Source organism: Lycorma delicatula, chromosome 5 (genome assembly GCF_047948215.1).
Source record: "Lycorma delicatula isolate Av1 chromosome 5, ASM4794821v1, whole genome shotgun sequence".
NCBI classification, from domain to species: Eukaryota; Metazoa; Arthropoda; class Insecta; order Hemiptera; family Fulgoridae; genus Lycorma; species Lycorma delicatula.
Window position 1 is genome coordinate 5,170,932 of NC_134459.1, and position 22,074 is coordinate 5,193,005.

Genomic DNA, 22,074 nt, shown 5'->3' on the forward strand with positions numbered 1-22,074 from the left:
CTCTTAAACTGAATACTACTTCTTATACTACTTCTTATACTACTTCTCTATATAATCGTTGCATGAATTAAGATATTTATCATAGCGATACACCAATTTCAATATATTTTTTTGAAATATCCTCGTTGTATTATTCTGTTGCCAGTTCATGTAGCCACTGATTAACAGCATTTTGAATTTCATCGTCATCCGTGAATTGCTTACTGCTCAAAAATTCTTTCAATTTTCTAAACAAATGGTAATCAGAAGGAGCTAAGTGGACTATGTGGTGGGTGATCATAAATGTCCCATCCAAATATTCTTAGTAAATCATTTGTCAGACGTGCATTATCATTCAGCAGGACGATGCTGTTGATCAGCTGCCCATATCACCAATTTTGAATGGCATGGCCATCAATTTTTGTCCAAGTGGCTGTGGCTTGACCTTTGTTGGTCTGGTTGGTGATTGAGGATGACGCCATTCACTTGACTGCCATTTTCTCTCTGGCATGTAATGCTAAATCCATGTTTCATTGCCTGTAAAAATTGAATTAAGGAACTAATCATCTTTTTCTGCGTAGCGCATCAAAAATTCCAAAGCAGATCCCATTTAGATTTTTTTGTGACGTTCTTTTAAGACGTGCGGCACCCAACGAACATGAACATTTCTGAAGCCTAAATAGTGATGAACAATGTGACCAATAACAGCTCTTGAAATATCAGGAAAAAGAAGGGCCAAGTCAGAAATCATTGAGCAACAATCAAAGATCATCGCCCAATGATTTCTGTGAAATAACCTAGAGTCCATGTATTTCAGAGTCAGCAGCAGCATTAATTTTCCTATTCATTTTATAACGTAATAACTCGCATATAATCAAAGATACTGCAATGCAACAACTTACAGACAACAATGCAGTGTATACATTACTAGCATGGCCATGAATAACACAGGTTCGCCAACCTTAAGGAAACAAATTTCCCAGCAGTCTTTACTTTAGACATAAGTAAAGACTGTTTAATTATTTAACAATAAAAAGAGATGTTTGTCTGCATCTGTTCTATGCAGAAGTATATGCACACTGTCTTAAGACGCAGTACTCTAATAATAAAAGAAATTCGCTTCAAATTTTTGCCATCGCTCTTACAATAATATTCTTCAATAAAGAGAAAGCTCTTAAAAATTCATCAATTAGTAGTAAATGATCTTATCACAAAATGAAAATTAAGTCTTTTTATAAATCCAAATTACAAAAAAATTACTTAGCATTCTGTTTAGATGCCTTTGATGGCTTTCATTTTATTTTAAATAAACCTTGTTACCTACGTGTAACCGAGATCAACATTTCTTTCTCTCTTCCACCTAACAAAACCATTATAAAAGCTAGTGAGTTCTTATAATATGTTAGAAATAGCTCTGAATATTTTCTGATTTTACATTACTGGAAAGCAAAGTGACCTAACAAAATTCGAGCACAATTCAAATAAACCAAAATTTGTTTATGTAGTTTTATTGGTATAAGATAAAATTACAAATAAACCTTATTTTTCTACAGTTTCCTTCAACAAAATACATTTTCCTTCAACAAAATACATTTTCTCCATCGGATAGGTAGCTTCCTGATCACCTCATCAAAAAAACAAAATGCGGCTGCCCCAACAACCAATTAGGCATATAATGCTCGACTGTGGCATCATCTTTGAATCTTTCTCCTCATAAAGCTTCTTTCAGTTAGCCAAACATGTGAAAATCACACAGTTACAAGTCTGGACAGTACGGTGGTTATTTAAGAGGTGTCCAATAAATTTTAGTGAGTTTGCTGCGTTGCTATATGCAGCCGTTTGTTATTGTGGAAAAGGAAGATACTGCAAATCAGTTGCCGGCGTTGTTTGTTGTGATAAGCATCCCTGATAACATCCAACAACTGGCATTTACTGTCCCTTGTTTGTGCAGAAAATCAATCTGCAGCACACACACCTTTTGAGTCCAAAAACACAATTGCCAGAATTTTCCAACTGATGCATTTCTTGGCCTTGATTAGTGCCCTCTCCTCACTCTTTCACATCACCATACTTGTTCTCTTACTTTTTAGCATGTAGTGGTGAACCCATGTTTTATCACAGATCACAATATGGTCCAAAAATACCTCTCTTTCCTCAAAGCAATTCAGAAGTCATTGACAGATTCTTCCTGGATATTTCTGTGTGCGTCAGTAAGAAGAGATGGAATCCACCTCGCTGACACTTTGCTATATCCAAGAGTGTCCAGTGACATTGTATGCACACTCAACATTTATGTCCACTTCTGATACAATTTCAACGATGGTTATATGGCAATCACATTCCACAAGGTTACCAATAGCCTGAATGTTGTCATTATTGACATTTCTTCGCAGATGACATTTGTGACTTTTGTTCACTGCATCACAGGCACTTCAACATTTTTAGGCCCAATCAAACATTTGAATTATTTGACAGGGTAGCATCTCCGAACTGTGCATGTTTTTTGAGTCAAAATTTCAGAGGATTTGACACCTTCTTTGGCGAGAAATTGGACTATAATTTGTTTTGCATTATAATTCTGCTGCTGATGTGGGAATGTGGGTTGGTTGCTTCCTTCCACACATGCGCCTCATCACATTCATTGCTCTTCCCTCAGTCTCCAGGGCAAAATTCCTGTTTATATTTATTTGAATGACTCTTCTGTACATAATGAAGTTGCATGATGCATAAAATTGTGTAGGGAGTTCCAAAAGTGAGGATACTCATGTTACCCCTGGTATGCTTCACTGGATATTTAATTTTCAGTTTTTATTTATGGAATTTCACCTATCACGGCTACATCACCAGAGTTTTTAACTAAAGCTTCAGAGAAAAAGTTTGCATCTTGTTAAAATGTGTTTGTATGCAAAAATTACTTCATGGCAAAAAAGTTTTTTGCAATGTAATTTTTTTGTCTACTTCAATATTAATCAATCAATATTGTGAAAGAATTATGTAGTTTATTTATTTATGCTTAAAAACTCCACATATATTAATTGTAAAGTCCTTTATGCAGCAGTAGAAATGAAATATACAAAAATTTTACTACTCTGATGGCTGGAGTCTATTTTAATATAGTTTTATAATTTTTTTTATTTATAAGTACAAGAAAAATATATAATCAAATTTCCAAATAACTTTTATAAGAATTATATGTGGTTGAAAACATTAACGTTACTAAAAGATACATAGATTCATTTTGCTCATCTCTGTTTTTTCCATTTTACATTAGACAAAGAGTATAAGGTTAGTGATGTGTTTGTAGAACCACACATACTGAAAGAGAAAATGTTGATTGCTTTAAATTTTGCCACTGTTGTTTACAATATTATTGGTGATTTTTGTTGTAAAACAAAGCCATCTGTTTTTACAGTATATGTTGTGTAAGAATGTGTGGAGGTTTGATTATGTGTGATTTTTTGCATTAATGGATAATTTTTATTTTAAGTACTTTTTTTCTGGATAGTATCAGCATTTGTTTGTCCTAGGGCAGCAGTGCTTTGATAACGCCAATGAAGCATTCCCAATTATTCAAAGGAGGGTGAGTTAATTGTTTTATTTTTAAATTTAATTTAATTGCACATGCTTTTTTTAAGTTACTAATTTAAAATTTTTCTGACTAATGTACAGTAAACTTTTTTGTAATGATTGAATTGCAACTAACTTAATTATTTTAACAAAAATGTATGTTACTATATCAATTAAATTTACTGAACATTTCTAACAGAATGAAAGGATACTGTAAAAATGTAGTTACTAAAAAATACAACCAAAACTTTTCTATACTATTCAGATAAAGCTCTTTTACCAGCTTTGTAGAAATAATTAAATTTATGTGGATGCATGTGTATGTACATAACTTTGTTCTTAAAATAGTTCAATACAAGGGTGATAATGATTTTTAGTCATTAGCAAAAAATACAATTTGTTGTGTGTGGTAAATGGTAAATAGAATGTTATTACAAAATGGTAGTTACTTCATTCCTGTTATCAGTTTCATATTGCTACTTCGTATTACTAATTTTTAATTATAGAAAATGTAAAAATCATACTTGTCTAGGAGTGTGACTTCTACATCTCAAGACAACATCAAGTCACCTAATGGAGATGATCAAAAGAAAGTTTATATTACCTATTGAATCCATACATTCTTATTTTATTGTTTGTAAGTTTGGGTGTCTGTAAGCCACTACATTTCTATCCCTCCACATTCTTTTTCCTACTGGGATAACCCCATATCACTTTTTTCCAAATCCCTCAGTATTATCCTGTTAAAATCATTCTTTGGTGTCCTTTAATTGGCCATCCTTTACCCATCTCCATACCACCTTATCCTGCCTTTTATTTATGTTTTATATTGGCTTTCATGAAATAGTTCTTTCTTTATTTCAGTATTTGTTGATTTCTTGATTCCTTATTCTGTATTTAAGTCCTTTCAAAAATCTTATTTCCCCTGCATCTTATTCTACTCTAGTTGCTTTCTGTTATTTATCAATCCTCTGTAACAGTAAACTATTAGTATGTAATATATTGTATCTTTGCCTTTAATTAGTGCCTTCATATCCGTCATTAAATGTTTAATGTTGTGGTGAAATCTTGCTCCATTCTCCCAGCTAATAGCAGAGTCTCTATTTTATCTTCGCATTTTCAGATTATACTTTTACTATTTATTAATTAATAGAAAGTGGGCTTAAAAAAAATATGTTTTATGTTAATTCTGAATTTTAGCTGTTCATTTAATTTTAACTTAATTAAAATTCATGTTCAGGTCAAGGTGAGTGCAAGTTCAGTCTGTTGATGAACTTATAAGGAAACAATAGAATGAACTTTTTTCATGATTTAAGAGAGAATTAAGGATACAAACATTTGAGATATTTCGTGTTTAATTGCCTATATTAACCATCACTGCTCTTGCCACATTGGGTTCATGAAGATCGCAATAGTTTAAAACATTATTCCATACCAATTTGTTATACAATCAGGATATTATTAAGGTTCAGATTGATTGAATGAGAACTCTTCCTCGCATTATCAAATCTTAATTCTTATATAGACATTATCAAATTAATTATTCTTTTAAATTTTATATTCCTCCCTCTGTGAATCGTGAGACCTTGCTAATGTGAGGGGGCTTGAGTGCTCAATGATACTCAGTAGCTGGACTGAAGGTGCAACCATATTGGAGAGGTATCTGTTCAAAGCCAGACTAAGGAATGATTCCTGAAAGAAGGCAGCAGCTCTTTCAGTAGTTAAAGGCATAGGTCAGGAGTACATAAACAGTCATATCATCACTCAAATCTAAGTACTGCGCAGGTGAAAACTACAGCTGCTTTTTTTCCAAGAAAATGTAACTCTGCATTTTCATATAACAAAAATGGAGGTGCCTTCCTTGGTAAAATATTCCGGAAGTAAACTAGTCCCCTGTTTGGATCTGGGTGGGGACTACTAAGGAAGAGGTCACCAGAAAATTAAGAAATACCATTCTATGAGTCTGAGCATGGAATGTTAGAAGTCTAAAAAAGGTTGGTAGATTAGAAAATTTAAATAGGGAAATGGAGAGGTTAAATGTAGATGTGGTAAAAATTAGTGAGGTTCAGTGGGAAGAGGAAAACGACTTTTGGTCAGGTGATTTTAGAATAATTAACTCAGCTTCAAATAATGGACAGGCAGGAGTAGGTTTCATAATGAACAAGAAGATAGGGAAGAGAGTAGAGTATTTCAAAATGCATAGCGATTAAATCATTGTAATAAGGATAAAATCAAAACCTAAACCGACAACCATTGTTAATGTCTATATGCCTACAAGTGCATATGATGATGATGACGTAGAGTGTGTATATGAAGAAATTGACAAAGCAATTAAACACATAAAAGTGGGTGAAAATTTAATAATAGTTGGAGATTGGAATGCAAGCATTGGAAAAGGCAAGAAAGAAAATATTGTGGGTGAATATGGGCTGGACAAAAGGAATGAAAGAGGGAACCTACTTATAGAGTTTTGTATGAAGTATAATTTAGTAATTGCCAACACTCAGTTTAAAAATCATAATAGAAGAATATATACATGGAAAAAGCCATGATACTGCAAGGTATCAGATAGATTATATCATGGGTAAGCAAAGATTTAGAAATCAACTCGTCGATTGCAAAGCTCACCCTGGAGCAGACATTGATAGCAACCATAATTTGGTTGTAATGAAATGTAGATTGGGGTTTAAAAACCTGATGAAAATGTGTCAGATGAATAGATGGAATTTAGAGAAGCTTCAGGAAGAGGAGCTAAAGAAGACTTTTATTTACTTTTTTTTTTTTTTTAGGACATCGCAAGACGTCTGAGTAAAAAAGATAAGGTAGAATATGTAGAAGAAGAATGGGAGAATGTTAAAAAGGAAATAATATAATATAGTTAAAAGAAGAGACAGACACATATTAGGGTATCCTGGAATAGTCGCTTTAATATTGGAGGGACAGGTAGAAGGGAAAAATTGGGCAGGCAGGCAACGTTTGGAATATGTAAAACAAATTGTTAGAGATGTAGGATGTAGGGGGTATACCAAAATGAAATGACTAGCACTAGATAGGGAATCTTGGAGAGCTGCATCAAATCAGTCAAATGACTGAGACAAAAAAAAAATACCCCTATGAAAAATTTTCATTTGCATAAGAAATTATGCTGTGGAAATGTTTCTAACAATTTTTTTTAAAAAACTTTAAAAAAATACTATATTAATCTTATGTTATTGAAATTGTTAGATTTTGCACTGTTAATTTTTTACATGCATTTTTGATATGACAAAATGGTTTATAAAGAAATTATGAAATCCTTAAATATAAGATGGAAAGATGGATATTTTGTGAAAGTGCAATGTATGTGAACATCAGAATTCTGATATCAAACCTACAACCATTCATGACTAATGAAAGAAAATTTTGTCAGTTTCTCCCAAACTTCAGTAAAAATAGTGGCAGGAAGCTTATTTTTATAGCCATATCTGTAAAAAAAAAAAAAAACAAATGACATCTTTGTCATATTTATAGTATAGTTACATTAAATGAGAGAATTTTTAAATTCCCAGCTGTTGTCACAAACAACAACACATTATTTTAATAAACACTGGAAATTATTTTGTGTGTGTGTGTGTGTTTTGGAGGAATTTTTATTGTTTTTATGATAAAATTATTGAGAAACTGTGAGTTCTCAGTCAAGGAAATACAATGCTACTTGTTGAACAATCGCTTTTTGCTGCTGAAATGACAGAGCTGGGCCAATGATGATTTGACTCCTTCCTTCTTGCAAGCCGTAACTAATTACAGCTGTCTCAAAAACATTTCTGTTTTCTTCCTAGTCACTTTAATGTAAAAATTCTGTCTTCACTTTGACAAGCTTATAAGAATGGCTTATCTATTTTTAATGTGTTTAATGAAACAGTTTTTTCTAGCATGTTATCACATCAGTGTCATTTACATAAACATTTGATTGCAATTACATGTTATTGGCTTAAAAGTTGAATGTCTTTTTTATAAAATATTTTTTTAACAAATTTGAAATTTTCTGCTTATTACTATTCTGCTCATGATAGAGGATTATACAGGCCTGCAACATTTATTGGGCACATCTACTTAAAGAGTAAGCAAAATATTCATTATGAAGTAAAAGGAGATAGAAAATTATGTTTTTTGATGGCAGGATTCAATAAATCACAATGTTTGGTAGTGTGTACTTCACTAATAGATATTTTGAAAATTCATCTAATACATTTGTAACTGGTATTCGTAGATTTGAAAAGAGTTTATCTTATTCGTGAAAATTCAAAATTTGTTAGGTTTTGTAATATGGAAATTCTCTTAAAACCATATGTAGTTATATTTTTTATTTTTCTATTTATTATAATAGCTATTTATTATAATTTTATAATATAAAATTTGAACTGTGTTTTAAATAGTTGTGTTTAAAACAGAAAATTGGAGGTAATTTATTTTAAAATGAAATATTACAGCACCGTTACTACAATTTCCAATGAATATTAGAATAGACTTATTGTAAGAATAAATGTTTGTTCATTTCAAATGATTGAATCTCTTTCCTTTCTTTTATCCGCTTCATGTACAAAAAGCATATCTGATTTTCAAAAAACTTATGGAAAAGGTTAAGTCATTGCTTAGGTTTAAACTTGGAACTAAGTTTTTTCAAGAACTTTATGAAGATCTGTGATCTCTGTTTTGGAAATGGTCAAGCGAAACTTGGTGTACAACTAGTATTGTATATAAGAAAAGAGGAATACATTTACTCAGAAAAGATAGCTGTAGTTTGCTATTATACAGTACTGAAGTCTTAGTTAAACAAGCTTTAAGTTTTTCTTGTTCTGGTCATATCAAACACAGATTAGTTGGCACACTTAACAACTGCTGAAATGGCTAAATAAATATCTCCCAGTTTATAACACATACAGATGCTGCAGCTGAATGTTTCTTATTTGTAGTTGGTGAGGGATTCTTGGAAACTGCCTTAATGGTCTCGAGATCTTGTGATTATCTACAGTTCTAGAGGGAATGTTTTGAATTGCATGTAGTGAAGTACATAACAATTTTTTTTTAAAGATTAAATTTTATTTTTGTTTAATGATTACTTCAAGTATAGCGTGTATAACGTTTCTGGTGTAATTTAATCTGGAAATGTATTGCCATTGAAGATTTTTTCTTGAGATGTAATATTTTATTAAAAGAAAAAATATTTCACTCTAATAATTTTTAAAAAAGCTGATAATTGTTAAAAAGATCTCAGTCTGTCTTATTTGGTATTAATTTGGATTTTTTTCAGAGGAAAAAGCGTAGAGGAAGGCCAAGCTTGCAGCAAAAAAAGCTCGACGCATTGTTCGCCCGGCGTAGAATCCAACAAATTGCCGACTGAGTCAACCCAGCTCAGTCAACATTTATTATCTCCTACAGAAGTTCAGGTAATTAGTGTTGATTGGAATATAGGTAGCCCCAAATTTTATCATTATCTTAACTTAATTTACAATAAACGTCTATAACATGATTATATCATTCGATTTACAAGTTTAAACTGCGGTCAACATTATTGGATGATTACAATTAACTCTTGAGAGTTGAGACAGAGTATTCCTGTCATGGATTGAATTGTTAGGTAAGCAATACAGGCCCATGTAAATTTCATTCATAATTTATCTGGATCAGGCAGAGAAGTTTAATTAGTTCATTTCTTGTTCAACTTCACTTGTTCTGTTAGATAAACTTTAATGACTTAAAACTTTAAGATTTAAATCTTTTGATAGTTTTTGGTAATAGCCGATAATAAAAATAATAATTAATGTATCTTTACCAAATATAAAATATGTATCTTTTCTTTAGAAGCTAAAATCAAATTCACATGATAATACTGATGATATATTTTAATACTTAAGGGGGAAAGTAAATGGTGCTATGTTATCTGGTAAGGAGACTATCAACACTAAGTTTTTTTTATTGAGAACACATTTTCGTTTGTAATAATGCATTTTCTTTATCACTGTTATAACTTTATATTACTTTATAAAGAATTCATCTTATCCAAGGAGTAAATGCAAGTAGGGAGGATGAAATCTACAGTCTCATTAGAAATGGTACCGGCAATATATAGATCGTTTAAGATGAAACAATCTGTGAATGGAAAGTTTTTTAAAAAATTGAATAGATGTTTATCTGCAATGAAGAGATTCTGGTAGGCTTTTTGCATCAGTAATTGATGTGGTTATCCAAGCTGTTGGCTAAATGTATTGTAGTAATTAGAGTGTCAAAATTAATGAAATTACAAACAAGTAGAATCTAAATAACGATTTGGTATTTTCATCTGTCATTAATTTTTAGTGAATTTCTTGCCCATCAGGCGCAGTCATACACTCAAGTCACTAACAGCCATACATAAATAAAATTGAAGAAAAAAATCGCCGATAGTTATTCAGAAGTAAAAGAGATTCATTTCTGACGTAATGAGAAATGTTCATTGCTTTACGTAGAAGAGTAATCAAGAGAGTTTGATGTAGAAAAATCTCGCATCTTAACGTGAAACATGAATCTTGACAGACATTTTGACTGCAGAAACAACTGAAGCAAGAGCTTTTAAAAGATGTGATTTTACTTCAGAATAATATTTAACTTCATTCACTATGTTTGTTAATCATATAACCGGCTAATAAAATAATTTGAATTAGTTATTGTTTAGTATAACATTTTCCACCCAAATTTGGATAGTTACAAATAAAAACTATTCACCAGTTCCTGGAATTTTGTTTATTGAAATTCCCTAGGAGGAAATCAAAAATTGTATGTGGAAAGTATCCCAATGTTCTGTGTTTTTACATGACTGTCCTAAAAGGAGTATTATGATTTTAGGGTGTGTGTAGGCATGGAGCATTGTAGGGATAGAGGAGGGGTGTATATTGAAGGGGATAATAACCAAATATGTATAAATTTTAAATTAATTAATTAAATAATTTTTACAGCATTAGTCTCATTATTTAATAGCCACACCTAATATGTACGTATATTAAAAATATATGAGGTAGTGAAGATTTTCTGGTTGAAGCACAAACTTTAATGAATTTAATTAATGAACTGTGTGAGCCTCGATCACTGGTTAGCTGGGTTTGAATTAAATTATTTAAATCAATCGAATGAATACAATTACAGAAATAAATTTACATTAAATAAAATAATATTAAATAAATGTAAAAAATTTCTGTTTAATAAATAATGGGCTTCCCGTGGGGACTGCATGTGAGGCTAGAATGGAGGAGTTGCAATGGAGCTTTTATATATATATATATATCTGCAGTCATCTGATTTTCAAAATTAGAGTATTAGTTAGTCGGTTAAAGGCTAATTTCCGCATGCATCAGGTACACTCTGGATATAACAGATCACAGTTATTCAGAAATACTGTTATATCTTTACAACCAATCTTCTAATTTTCAAAATTGAAACGGAGTATTTGTTAGTTAATACAAAACTGCGATTGAACCAACCAGAATAAAATGTTTTGTCAGAAATGTTTTATTCCAGCAGTCAAGGTTATTTAATTTTTAATATTTATCTCTTGTTAGTCTATCCTTAGAATTATTCACCTTCCTCAGTTAACAGTGTTAAGTCAGATAATGGTTTTTTTTTTTTTCAATAAAATAGTCCTACACCTTATTTCAGTAATTGTGTCAGTGTGTGTTAAAGGCAATTTCAAAACAGGCCACCATGAAGTTCAGATACTACCTACGTAGATTTTTTTTTTATGAGAATGTGTTTTAAGAATAAGAATATGGATTCTGATAATCAGAACACAGTTAACTATGACTGTAACGTAATTAACTGTGGGCCATATGGTTTAAGTTTGTTGGCAGAAATTGTATGTTGTTCAGATGTCTGCAGACTCACGAATTAACACACATCTGTATTTATTAACTTTAAGAAAAAAAAAACATTTTAAGGAATGAACTTTCTGATGTCTATTCGTTAAAGTGATGTTTTATTCTTTTCATTTATGAAATTGTATTCAAAACCTGGAAGTTCTTTGTTAGACCTTTGTAGGATCACCTTATGTTAGACCTTTGTAGAACTGCTCATTGTAAGAGTGCTCAAAGTTAATTAAACTGTTTCCTAGCAGTAAAATGTGTTATATACATCATAATTCTGCTAAAAGGCATATTGATTTTACATATATGTAAGTATAATTCAACTTACTCTTCAGTAGTGTTCTTATGAAGTTGAGATTCATGTAACAAATTAACACAAAGAAAATTAAAGCGTTAATTTTTATGTTATTTTTTAAGTTTACAAAATTACAATTTAAAAAAAAATTTTTTTATTAAAATAGCACTGTTTTAAAATTTTACATTCCTTATGTGAATAGTATCCTAATTCTGAAATATTTTTCAGCTTTGTACAACTTTGGAACTGACCCCATTGCAGTATATTTCAATGAAAACATTAATGCTTACAGTAAGTAGAAAATTATTGATTCTTGAAGTTTTCTTTTTATTTTAAGTCAAATTTAGGATTTCTTGGAAAATTCCAAGAAAGTAACTTCAGTATGTATTGGATTTGAGCTTTCACCGCTAGCTTAAAATAATAGCTTCGATTCAATACCTCTAGATTTTCTTTTAGTTTCTCAAAATATTACGTCATTTAAGAAGAATAGACTGAATATAAATTGCCTTCAATGCTGCTGTAGTGTGTTGATTTCAAATTAAGCCTATACATCTTATCTGTAAGAAGTTACAAAACTTGGGTCCATGTTTAATTTTAAAACTTGTTTTTTTTTTAATAAATTAACATTCGGTACCTGTAATAAAAATTACTACGACCGCTTTCTAGCTATTAATAAATTGCTTTATTTAATAACACGATAATAGTTATTGATGGATGATGATGAATTTTGTTACATGTGAAAAATGAGAATAGAAAACGGTAACTAATTTTTTCATTTAGTTTATCACAAGCTCAAGCAATTTATGATGAAAAGATTTTCCTCAAATTAATTATTCTCACACATGTTATTAGTATGTTAGCAAAATTTCAGTCATGTTGTATAAAAGGGGTTTGGATTAGAGGTTTAAGAAGTCAAAAAATTAATATTTCTGCTTTTGAAGCGGATAAAAGAATTGTTCAAATACTATTTTAATTAATGACACTATGTTCCTTGTATTATTGAGGAAGAGAAAGTAAGTTTGCACCTCACAGCCATGATGTGCACAGGATTCAGCCGTAGTAAAATATAATCAGGTTATTAGTAGGTCTTATTCGCTGCTGGTTATTGTCTGCATTATTGTGTGCATAATTTTTTTTTCAATTTGATTTTAATATGAAAAGATAATTGATTGAGGTTATATATAAATTGTTGTAAATATTAAAAATAAAATTAAATAACTAATATTAATCATGTTCAGTTAGAAATATATTTGCATATAATTTAAATTTACCTAAATCTGAAATTTGTTACAATATCTTTAAGTTAAATAAACGGTTATTGAATCTTAAATTTAAAAATATATTCAAAAATATTATTTTAATGATGTAGAGTTAAGGATCAGTGATGTTAAGTTAATGGAGAAGATGTGATACATGTTAAGAAATAAGCTTTTATAAATGTCATATCATACATGGATTTTACATTACTGCAGTTCAGAGAATTGTTGCATATGTATTTATTTATTAATATAATATAATATGTAGGTTGTATGAAACCATTTCTTATTTGGTAGAGCCAAATTTACAACAGGCAGGTCGTTCAGTTTAGCCCTACTGCTTGTTGTAATTAATATAAGGCTGAATCTATATGCAATATATAAATTTAATTTTTTTATTAATGTCCTCTTAATCTAATCATATTTAAAGTTAGAAAATATCATTTTTGCAGTTTTTGTAAATAAATTTTTAATGCATTATTTTTTTCTGAAGAACAATCTATTCATTGTCTTACACAATAAAGTTTAGTTATGCATTAAAATATATGTTCAAGAACTGCTGATAAAATGTTTCATTTTTGATGTGATAAATGTAATTATAATCACTCTTGATATACCGTGAAATAACAAATTAATTAATAATGTTTTAAGATAAATTATCATAGATAATATAATATATTAATAAATACTTATTGTATGCATTCCATAAATACTGTTATGAAAATTATTTCTGAATTAACCTCCTATGTTTTTCCATGTATATTTTCAGATGTGTAAATAAGAGACATTTTGATTTGCCATATATCATCGCTGAAAGATTGATCGCATAATGTGAGACTTCTCATTGACAAGATGGTTTTAAAATCTTTTGTTTTGATTTGTAAAAGAATTTCTTAAATTAATTTTGAAAAAAATGTTAAAAAAAATTTTTATTTGTGGCATATGGTGATTTAATATATTTACAGTATATTCCGTAGTTAAATTTTACGCCTACTATAGTTAAATTGTGACCCTTGAGGATGTATTATACTCTATTAAAAATTGGAAGAAGACTTTGTCACCTAAATATTATAAATGGAACTGTAACAACGTAATAAATTATTTTAGGCATCTTGAATTTAGAGTATTGTTGTAAAATAATCATATAATATATTCTGATGTCCAATAATTCTAACCAAAGTAACATCATTCACAACGTTCTTTCAGTTTACATATGTTGTAATAACAATAATATTAAATATTTTTACTTGAGTGTTTTCAAAATAAAAAAATATAAATAAGAGAAGTTTTAGATTCTCTAGTAGAAAATAAAGGATCACTTTTTTTCTCTTGTAACATCCAGTGAAATAATGTTTTTTTTAAAATTTATCGTAATATCTTACTGCTGAAAAGATAATTTAGGATATATGCTTACGCTTGTATCATCTTTTGTTGTCTTACCCATCAATAAGTCACTTTTTAGTCTACCACAATGTTTGCTTGCTTCAACTGCGCAAGTCTCAAAAAAATTAGAAGATCTCATTTTGCAATTTTACATATTGACTTATCTATTCACGTGATTTTTGTGAAATAACTCTACTGCCCTGCAATAGTGTTTTTATATTTTGAAATTATAAAGTGACAATTTGTACATATTTTTTAGTAGAAGACTACTGTGTATAATTTTTTTGATGTAAAAGATATTTACAGTAATGATAATTTAACAATACTGATAAAATAAGTTTTGAAAAATAATACATTACAATATAAAAGATGGAAGTTGTTTCAATTGTAACTTATATTTTCCTTTTTTTAATCTTGAGTTAAAATTTGTTTATGAACAATTGTTAGTTAAGAATGAAAAGGTTACTTTCATGAAGCATTTCCTGTTTAGTTTTTAATCCAGACTCGCTATAGGAACAGTTTTTATTTTAAGTATCATCCTCAGAATGTTATAAAATTATAGAGGAAGGAAATACCAGGGAAAACAAATTAACTAGATCGGAAAAACCCCGCGTTGGAAATTTAGCATAAGCAAAAGAATGCTCCTATATCAATATACTGTAAGCTGTTAACTGAATAAATTTTTTTTAAAGCCTTTATGAATCTTAATAAAGAAATTAGGATTTTCTTTATATTTGCCAGCTTATTATTCTGAAAATAGTAAAATAAAAAGTATTTAATGTTTTTATGATGTTACAAAGTAATGAGATCTGAAAGTGTTTGTGAATGCTAGTGTGTTTAAGGAGAATTCCCATTCTCTTAGAATTATTGTAACAATGATTTTACCATTATATTTGTTTCATCACAGCAATTAAAAGTTATGTAAAAGAACTGTGATTATGGTGATGGAAATGTCTATGTAGTAATTATAAAATAAAATAGTAGGTATACTGCAAAGTACTATCTTTATAGATTCAGAAATAAAAGAAAAGGTAACAAAGCAGCAAACTGTTTAATTTCATAAGTGACACTTAATGAATAGCAGAGGGTCACACTTTTGATGAGGGGCTTTGGTGATAGAGTTAGATCGTATAGTGAAGTTTGTGAATTTTTGAATGCAGCTTAATAATTGATATCCTGTTTAAAAAGATACAGTGTCAAAAACCATCAAATGATTTGAAGAAACAGGTAACATTACTAGTAGGGGAAAACCAGGGAAGCGTAAATCTGGAACAAATAATAACAAATTGGTTAAAGAATATGCTAGAATTTATTGAGAATCCTTGTTTCTCGACTCAAACAGCAGTAAGAAACATAACATTAGCCAAAGTTCAGTGACTCAAAAATTAATAAGAGAAAATTTCAAACACTTCAAATTCACCTGGTGCAAGAATCTAATGAAGATGATTACAATTGAAAACTGGAATTCTGTGAATTTTTTTTTTTTTAATGGCAATCTAAATCACCATAATTGTCGATACTGGATTGATATTAATATACACTGGTATCGTGAGGCACATGCACAGTATCCAGTCAATGTAAATGTGTGGGCAGGTATTGTTGGTGGATGATTGATAGGGCCCCATATTTATTGATTGAAATTTTAATGTAGTGAAATGTGATGCTTTTCTTCTCAATTATATCATTCCAAACATTCGCCACAACTTCCAGAACATTTTTTTTTCAACAAGATGGTTCCCCACCTCATTTTGGTCTTCAGTTACATGAAATTTTAAATGCATTTTTCCTGGAAGATTGGATGGATGGAGGGGTCAAATAGAATGGCCACAAGTTCACCCGACTTGTCACCATCAGGTTACTTTCTATGAGGCATCTCACCGAATGGCTTCAACGGCACAAGGCACTGTATAACAGTGACAACAGCCCTGCTGTTGTTGTCATCAATTGGCTTCGACGATTCGTTATAATTAATAACCTTGTGGTAGCCCTGAAAATAGCCATTTTTGTCAATTGGCTTTGACAGCTCGTTGTAATTTATAACCATGTGATAGCCCTGAAAAGAGCTATTTTTTGAGTTACCTCTGCGAAGAGGTGTTGGGTCCGGAAGCTGGTCTCCAGCTAAGTCGACTTGGCTGTAGTCAGGGAGTTGCGGCTCGTCCATTAAAATCAGACCAAGCTTCCTCTCAGCGTCAAGCAACAATTGAGTCCCCCACTACAGCATGGCAGTAGTGGCCCCCAGAGCCCTGCAGCACCCCCCCACCACTTGGGGAGAACCACCTCAGCATTAGTCATAGTTTGCCGATGTCTCTCAAAGCAATCCCACACTGAGCCAGTTCCTGCTGCTGAGTCCACTAGCCAGGGCTATTGAAGCCTGGAGAGCTGGAGTGGTGGGTTGGCCAAGCCTGCTGTTCTGATGGGGATTTTGGCATCTGCCAGGAGGTCCCACATTGAGGCAGCCAGGGAACTTCTGTTTCTTCCACTCCACCTTCTTTTTCTTCTTCTTGGTCTTCTCCAGGTGGTGGTTGACAATGAATTGAAAATTCACTTTCGTGCATGACCTTTTATTGGAGCCTGAGAGTGGTGGGGCCGCAGTGCTGCTATGGTGGGAGAACTGTGCGGTGGGAGTGACGCTTGTACCAGCGCGTACGTGTACTATGCTCCTGTTGACATCTGAGCTGCTACCATTGCTGTCCGCCTATATTAAATTCAGCATATATGTGGTAACAGACTGCTTAAAAAGTATTGATTATCATAATAAACCCAGGATATCAGTGATTTACAACATAGAATTCGAGAATCAGCACTATATGTTACTAGGGAATTATGCAATAATGCAGTATTATCCTTTTACAACTGACTGGCATGCTGTCAAACAACAGTAGGAGGGCGTCTTGAACATTGATTAAAAAAAAAAATGTAGAGTAAATAAGCAAACATTCTTCTGCTTAATAATTTTTTTTTTTTAATAAATTTATTCAATAATATCCATTTAATCAAATTTTTATAAATTTTATTTATATTCAATGACAGTTCCTTAAATTATCAACTTAATTTTTTCCAAATCCAAACTTTATGCTGCTGCCATTTTGGATACAGACATCATATCAACTTTTTATCTATATGATTTTTCTTGTATTAAAGAGACAATGTATAGATAACAATTGAGAAACTATTACAATGCAGATGTAGTCACTTAGACTTAAAACTTTAACTTTTCACAAATTTTAACAAAATGTCAATTAGTTGAAAAAATGGTAACTATTATTATACTCCTCTTGAAGATGGCAGAATAGCCGAAAGCGCTCGAGGAAATCAAATTAGAATTTGGTAAGCTGTTTTTAAAATTATATATAATAGTTATTATACCAAACGGTGCCATGTTCAAAAACTAAACCTTTTATGTAATTTATCACATATAGGATGTTATCATTTAAAAATTTGAATTACAACCTCTGGGTCACCCACCAAGAAGGTTGAAATTCTAAATCTTGTCAAAAGGTAAAGTAGTTGACCGATACCTTGTCCTGAAAGTTACAGTATTTTATCTGGAATGGTTTTAAAGTTGTTGAGGAGGTTTCATACTTTTGACTGTATACAAATGTGAATGTTGATGGATCAGTCTGTTTTCCAGCAGCATCACGCACAAACCAACAAACCGATTACTTTCAAATTTTCAGGTTGCATTTGTTATCCCAGGGAAGGTTTTACGTCATAATCGAGGCCCTAGCCTAGCCCCCTTGGGTATGAAGTTGTCAATTGAAGATATTCATTAAAGAAACAAAAATTAATTTCATTATATTTCTGTCACCCTGGCCACAGAAATATAATGAATTAGAATAACTAATTATTTTTTCTTTAATGAATATTTGTAAAATATTTATAATTCTCACAACCGTAAAGATAACGAACATGTCAGGGAACCAGGGGGCTAAATGGTCAGCCAAGTGAAGCAGACCATGACCAGCTAGTAATTTTTAAAGATTAAAAGTGTTCATATTAATTTAATTAGTCTTAATTGGTGTGAAAATATTAAAGCTAATCACTTTTGAATTTTATTGTTATAGGACCCTACTGAAAAAGTTGAAACCCCAGCAGAAGAACAAGTTTTAAATCATATAATGCAAAGCGGCTGGTTTGCAGCAGTTGGTTAATTACTGTTAATATTACTTCTTTTGAATTGAAAAGTAATACAGGATATTAATCAAGGAAGAATTGATTTATCATACCTCAGGATCATATAAACATGTATATATTTATGTAGTTATTCATGCTTTGTATATTTATTAATGTATTTGCAGAGTTTCAAAAAGTTTATTTTTAATAGGTAATGTAAATATTTAATATTAGAAATTTAGGCTGAAAAAATTATAATGAGGACATTTTATTTTTATAACAAAAAAAAGTTATTTAATGAAATTTTATAAAGTTATGAAATAATTTTAAAGTTATATGAAATTTTATGTAATGCCACCTTAAAAGAGTGAAAAAACCTTTTTATTTTCTCCAAGAATCTTATAGAACAAAGAATATGTTCATTGTTGGTAAATGTTAACTAAGTATGTTAAAAAAAAGCAACAAAATTTCATTTAATGTTTATAAATTTTTTAATTTTATCTGCTTCTGTAAATGTACCCAAAACTTGATTATATTTAAAATGAAACTTCAAAGTATAGTAAATTTTAAAAGAATTAACTAGAAATACGCCAAAAAACCAGAATGTATACAGAAAATATGATTGTCATTTGGTTAGCATCTAAACAATACATCGCATGTTTTTGTGGTTGTATAAAGATTGGCAGATATCCAAAAACCAAATAGTTTACATTTCTTCAGTAGAATGGAGTGCTTGCTGATATGAATTGTATGACAAAACATTAGGTTGCATTACAAATGCGTTAAGTAATAAGTATGTGTTTTGAACGTATATTAATATTACATGACGGTCTTTCTGTACTCTTCAAAGGGTTTACAAACATTTTCATACTGTCTCTGTTGTCAATGAATGATTTGTTTTAAAGAGAAAATCAAAATAATACAAAAAGCAACTAGAATAACAATAGCTTACAGATTGAATTAATGAGAACGGCTCATTCATTGCAAGGTGCTTTTAATTTTATTTTATTATTTCAACACATTAAATGAAACAATCAAATGGGGGAATCCATGAAGTTATTAATTGTAATCACATGTATACTAGAAATATATCAAGTTTCTTTGCATTTTCTTTTGCTACTCACCACTTAATTAATCTAACAATATTTAGCCGTCCTAAAACATTAAAAAAATGTTGGATATGTTTTTAAAAAAATATTAGGTTTATTAAAGCACTGTATAATAATGATAATCCAAAAGTCTGGATTATCATGATTTCTCATTTAATCAACTGGTCAGCTACATATACTAAATTAATATAAATCATATAAGTAAAATACTATCTACACAACTTTCTGTCTTATTAAATTAATCCAAAGACATTGATTTCAAATATTTCTTTATTAGATTGTATTAAATTAAATTAGCATAATATATAAACTAGTTAGGGTAAAGAATTAAATGTACAAAAACAGTTTTTAATTACACCCCATATCTATCCCATTCCAACAAAAAGGACAGTTTTTTTATCGAATTTGTTTTGCCAAAAAGCAGACATTCAGGAAGAAGTTTTAATGTTTCCCCAATACTTCATAAACATAACTGTTGGGTGCAGTATTTCTACGTGGCATAACAAGTATCACATTCTGATGCTCCTTCAAAATTTGAAATCATTGATGCTAGTTTATTGTAGTTCATGCATTAGTTGCATGCTAGTTTCTCTAAAAATAAATTGTGACTGTAATTTTACTCTCAGTGAAGTTTTCATCACAACAATTATTGTTGTTTGTATTATTTATATTGTTTGGTTCCACACACACACACACCCTGATAGTTGTTTTACATAGTTCATCTCATCAGAATGATTTGGATCAAACTGGCCCATTATATTTTTTATTACATTAATTTATACTGATCACAAGATTCAGCAACTTAGTACTCATCAATAATATCTCTTATTGTAATTTGTTTTAACTTTTTGAGTTTTGTAATGTTTTATTCAAGTTTCTTAAGTTGGGATTAAATGTATTGTGCTTTCAAAAGTTATATACCTGTAATGCAGGGTGCAGAATATATTCAAACACCCGAACAAGGTTCGGGAAAAAATTCACAAACCATTTTTTTTTTTTGTAAGGAGAAAATCATTATTTTGGGAAAAAGTTAAAACATTAGCCTTCTAAGGGACGTTTAGCCCAGAGCAGGCTGATAAGAAATGAATGGGAACAAAGGTCAGCCTAATCGGTTTGTTTACATTATATATACATATACACACACAAAGTGTATTTCTGCTTTCTGCTGCAGGTATGGCAGGGTACCTATTTAATCTTAACCACACAAAATATCGTACGGCTGAGCTGCCGATATAATATTTTTGTGCCAGTTGATGAATGGCAGTTTCCTAATTCTTGACTGGCTACAAACAGCTGGTGTTCTAATACTTTCTTTAGGCATTAATAATTATTATGTTATTGGTATGTAAATTTTGTTAGCTTCATACAAGTGATATTATTCAAGCGATAACTAAATCACAATAAACCATATTATATAAGTACTTAATACATAGTTATTACTAATGTTTTTCATTTCTTAACTTACCGAAATTAAAAATCAGTTATTTTCAGTAAAATGTATATGATGTGATGACTCATTTGTTAGAATTACATTTTTATTGTGTAGATGTGGGTGGAGGGTTGGGGTTATACGTTCACCAGGTTACCTGTCACAATCTGAATTAAGTAGTAAAATACTATGTTATAAATATTTAGTTTTAATTAAGTACTACCTACCTATATATTTTCATTTCATTGACAGTGTGTGTGTAACTATTATCATTAGAGTTTATTTGTAATTATTACCTGTACTGTAATACTATAAAATACAGTCTATTTCTTTTAAGTGCACAGTATCATCTCTCAAAAGTAAACATCAAGGCAGTTGTGCGTTTTGTGAATGGCGAGGAAGAAGAGACAAACTTTCAGTCATATCTCATCTAAACATATCGGTGAAAAACCCAGAACAAATGACCAAGAAAGCATCTCTGGATTTTTCAAACCATTAAATGTGACAAGTGGTATTGAACTTGAACCTTTATAACAACAGATCTGAACAGTTGGAGGAAGATGTTAAATTTTTTGGATCTGCTGTCCCAAAAAATGTTACAGTCCTAAAAACCAGTAAGTTTGGGATATTCACACTTCCAAATAAATATCACATGATGCAGAGTAATGAGAGTTCACAGTTTAGGAATTTTCAAAGTCATTTGAAAAAACAGCGTTAGAAATGAAGAAAGATCATAAAAATATTAGACTAAGAGTCACAAGAACAGCATATAATGTTGTAAAAGAAGGCAAGGGGGTAAGTATTTTGAAAGAACATTGGGTTTAAATGTATTGAATGAAGCAGATGTTGGTCAACTTAACCGTTCAAGAGAATTCAGACAAAATATATTTTTAACTATGAATGAAAAAATATCTGATTTTTTGAATGCTGAAAACCTCATCACTAACAAGTTACCCTTGATATCTGTCAACAGACAAGATTATTAAGTTTCACTGAACATACCAAATAACATGTCTTTTACTCTGGTCAATGGAGTGCAGATTTGCATTATTATTGATATATCTCCCCTTGT

General features: G+C 30.6%; 1 protein-coding gene across 4 annotated transcripts in view; it reads left to right on the forward strand.

Moving 5' to 3' along the window:
- The window catches only part of LOC142324682 (transcriptional adapter 2b-like), an 83,092-nt gene extending 64,255 nt beyond the window's left edge, over positions 1 to 18,837 (forward strand). For 2 of the 4 annotated variants that reach the window (XM_075365569.1, XM_075365570.1), the window contains 4 exons: positions 3,507 to 3,559; positions 8,837 to 8,972; positions 11,941 to 12,003; positions 18,416 to 18,837. In XM_075365569.1, coding sequence (XP_075221684.1) covers positions 3,507 to 3,559; positions 8,837 to 8,972; positions 11,941 to 12,003; positions 18,416 to 18,502 — 339 coding nt within the window. In that variant the 3' untranslated portion in view covers positions 18,503 to 18,837. The remainder of the gene's footprint in view (positions 1 to 3,506; positions 3,560 to 8,836; positions 8,973 to 11,940; positions 12,004 to 18,415) is intronic. The other 2 variants (XR_012756352.1, XR_012756353.1) reach the window with 2 other exon arrangements.
- Positions 18,838 to 22,074: the final 3,237 nt, after the last annotated feature.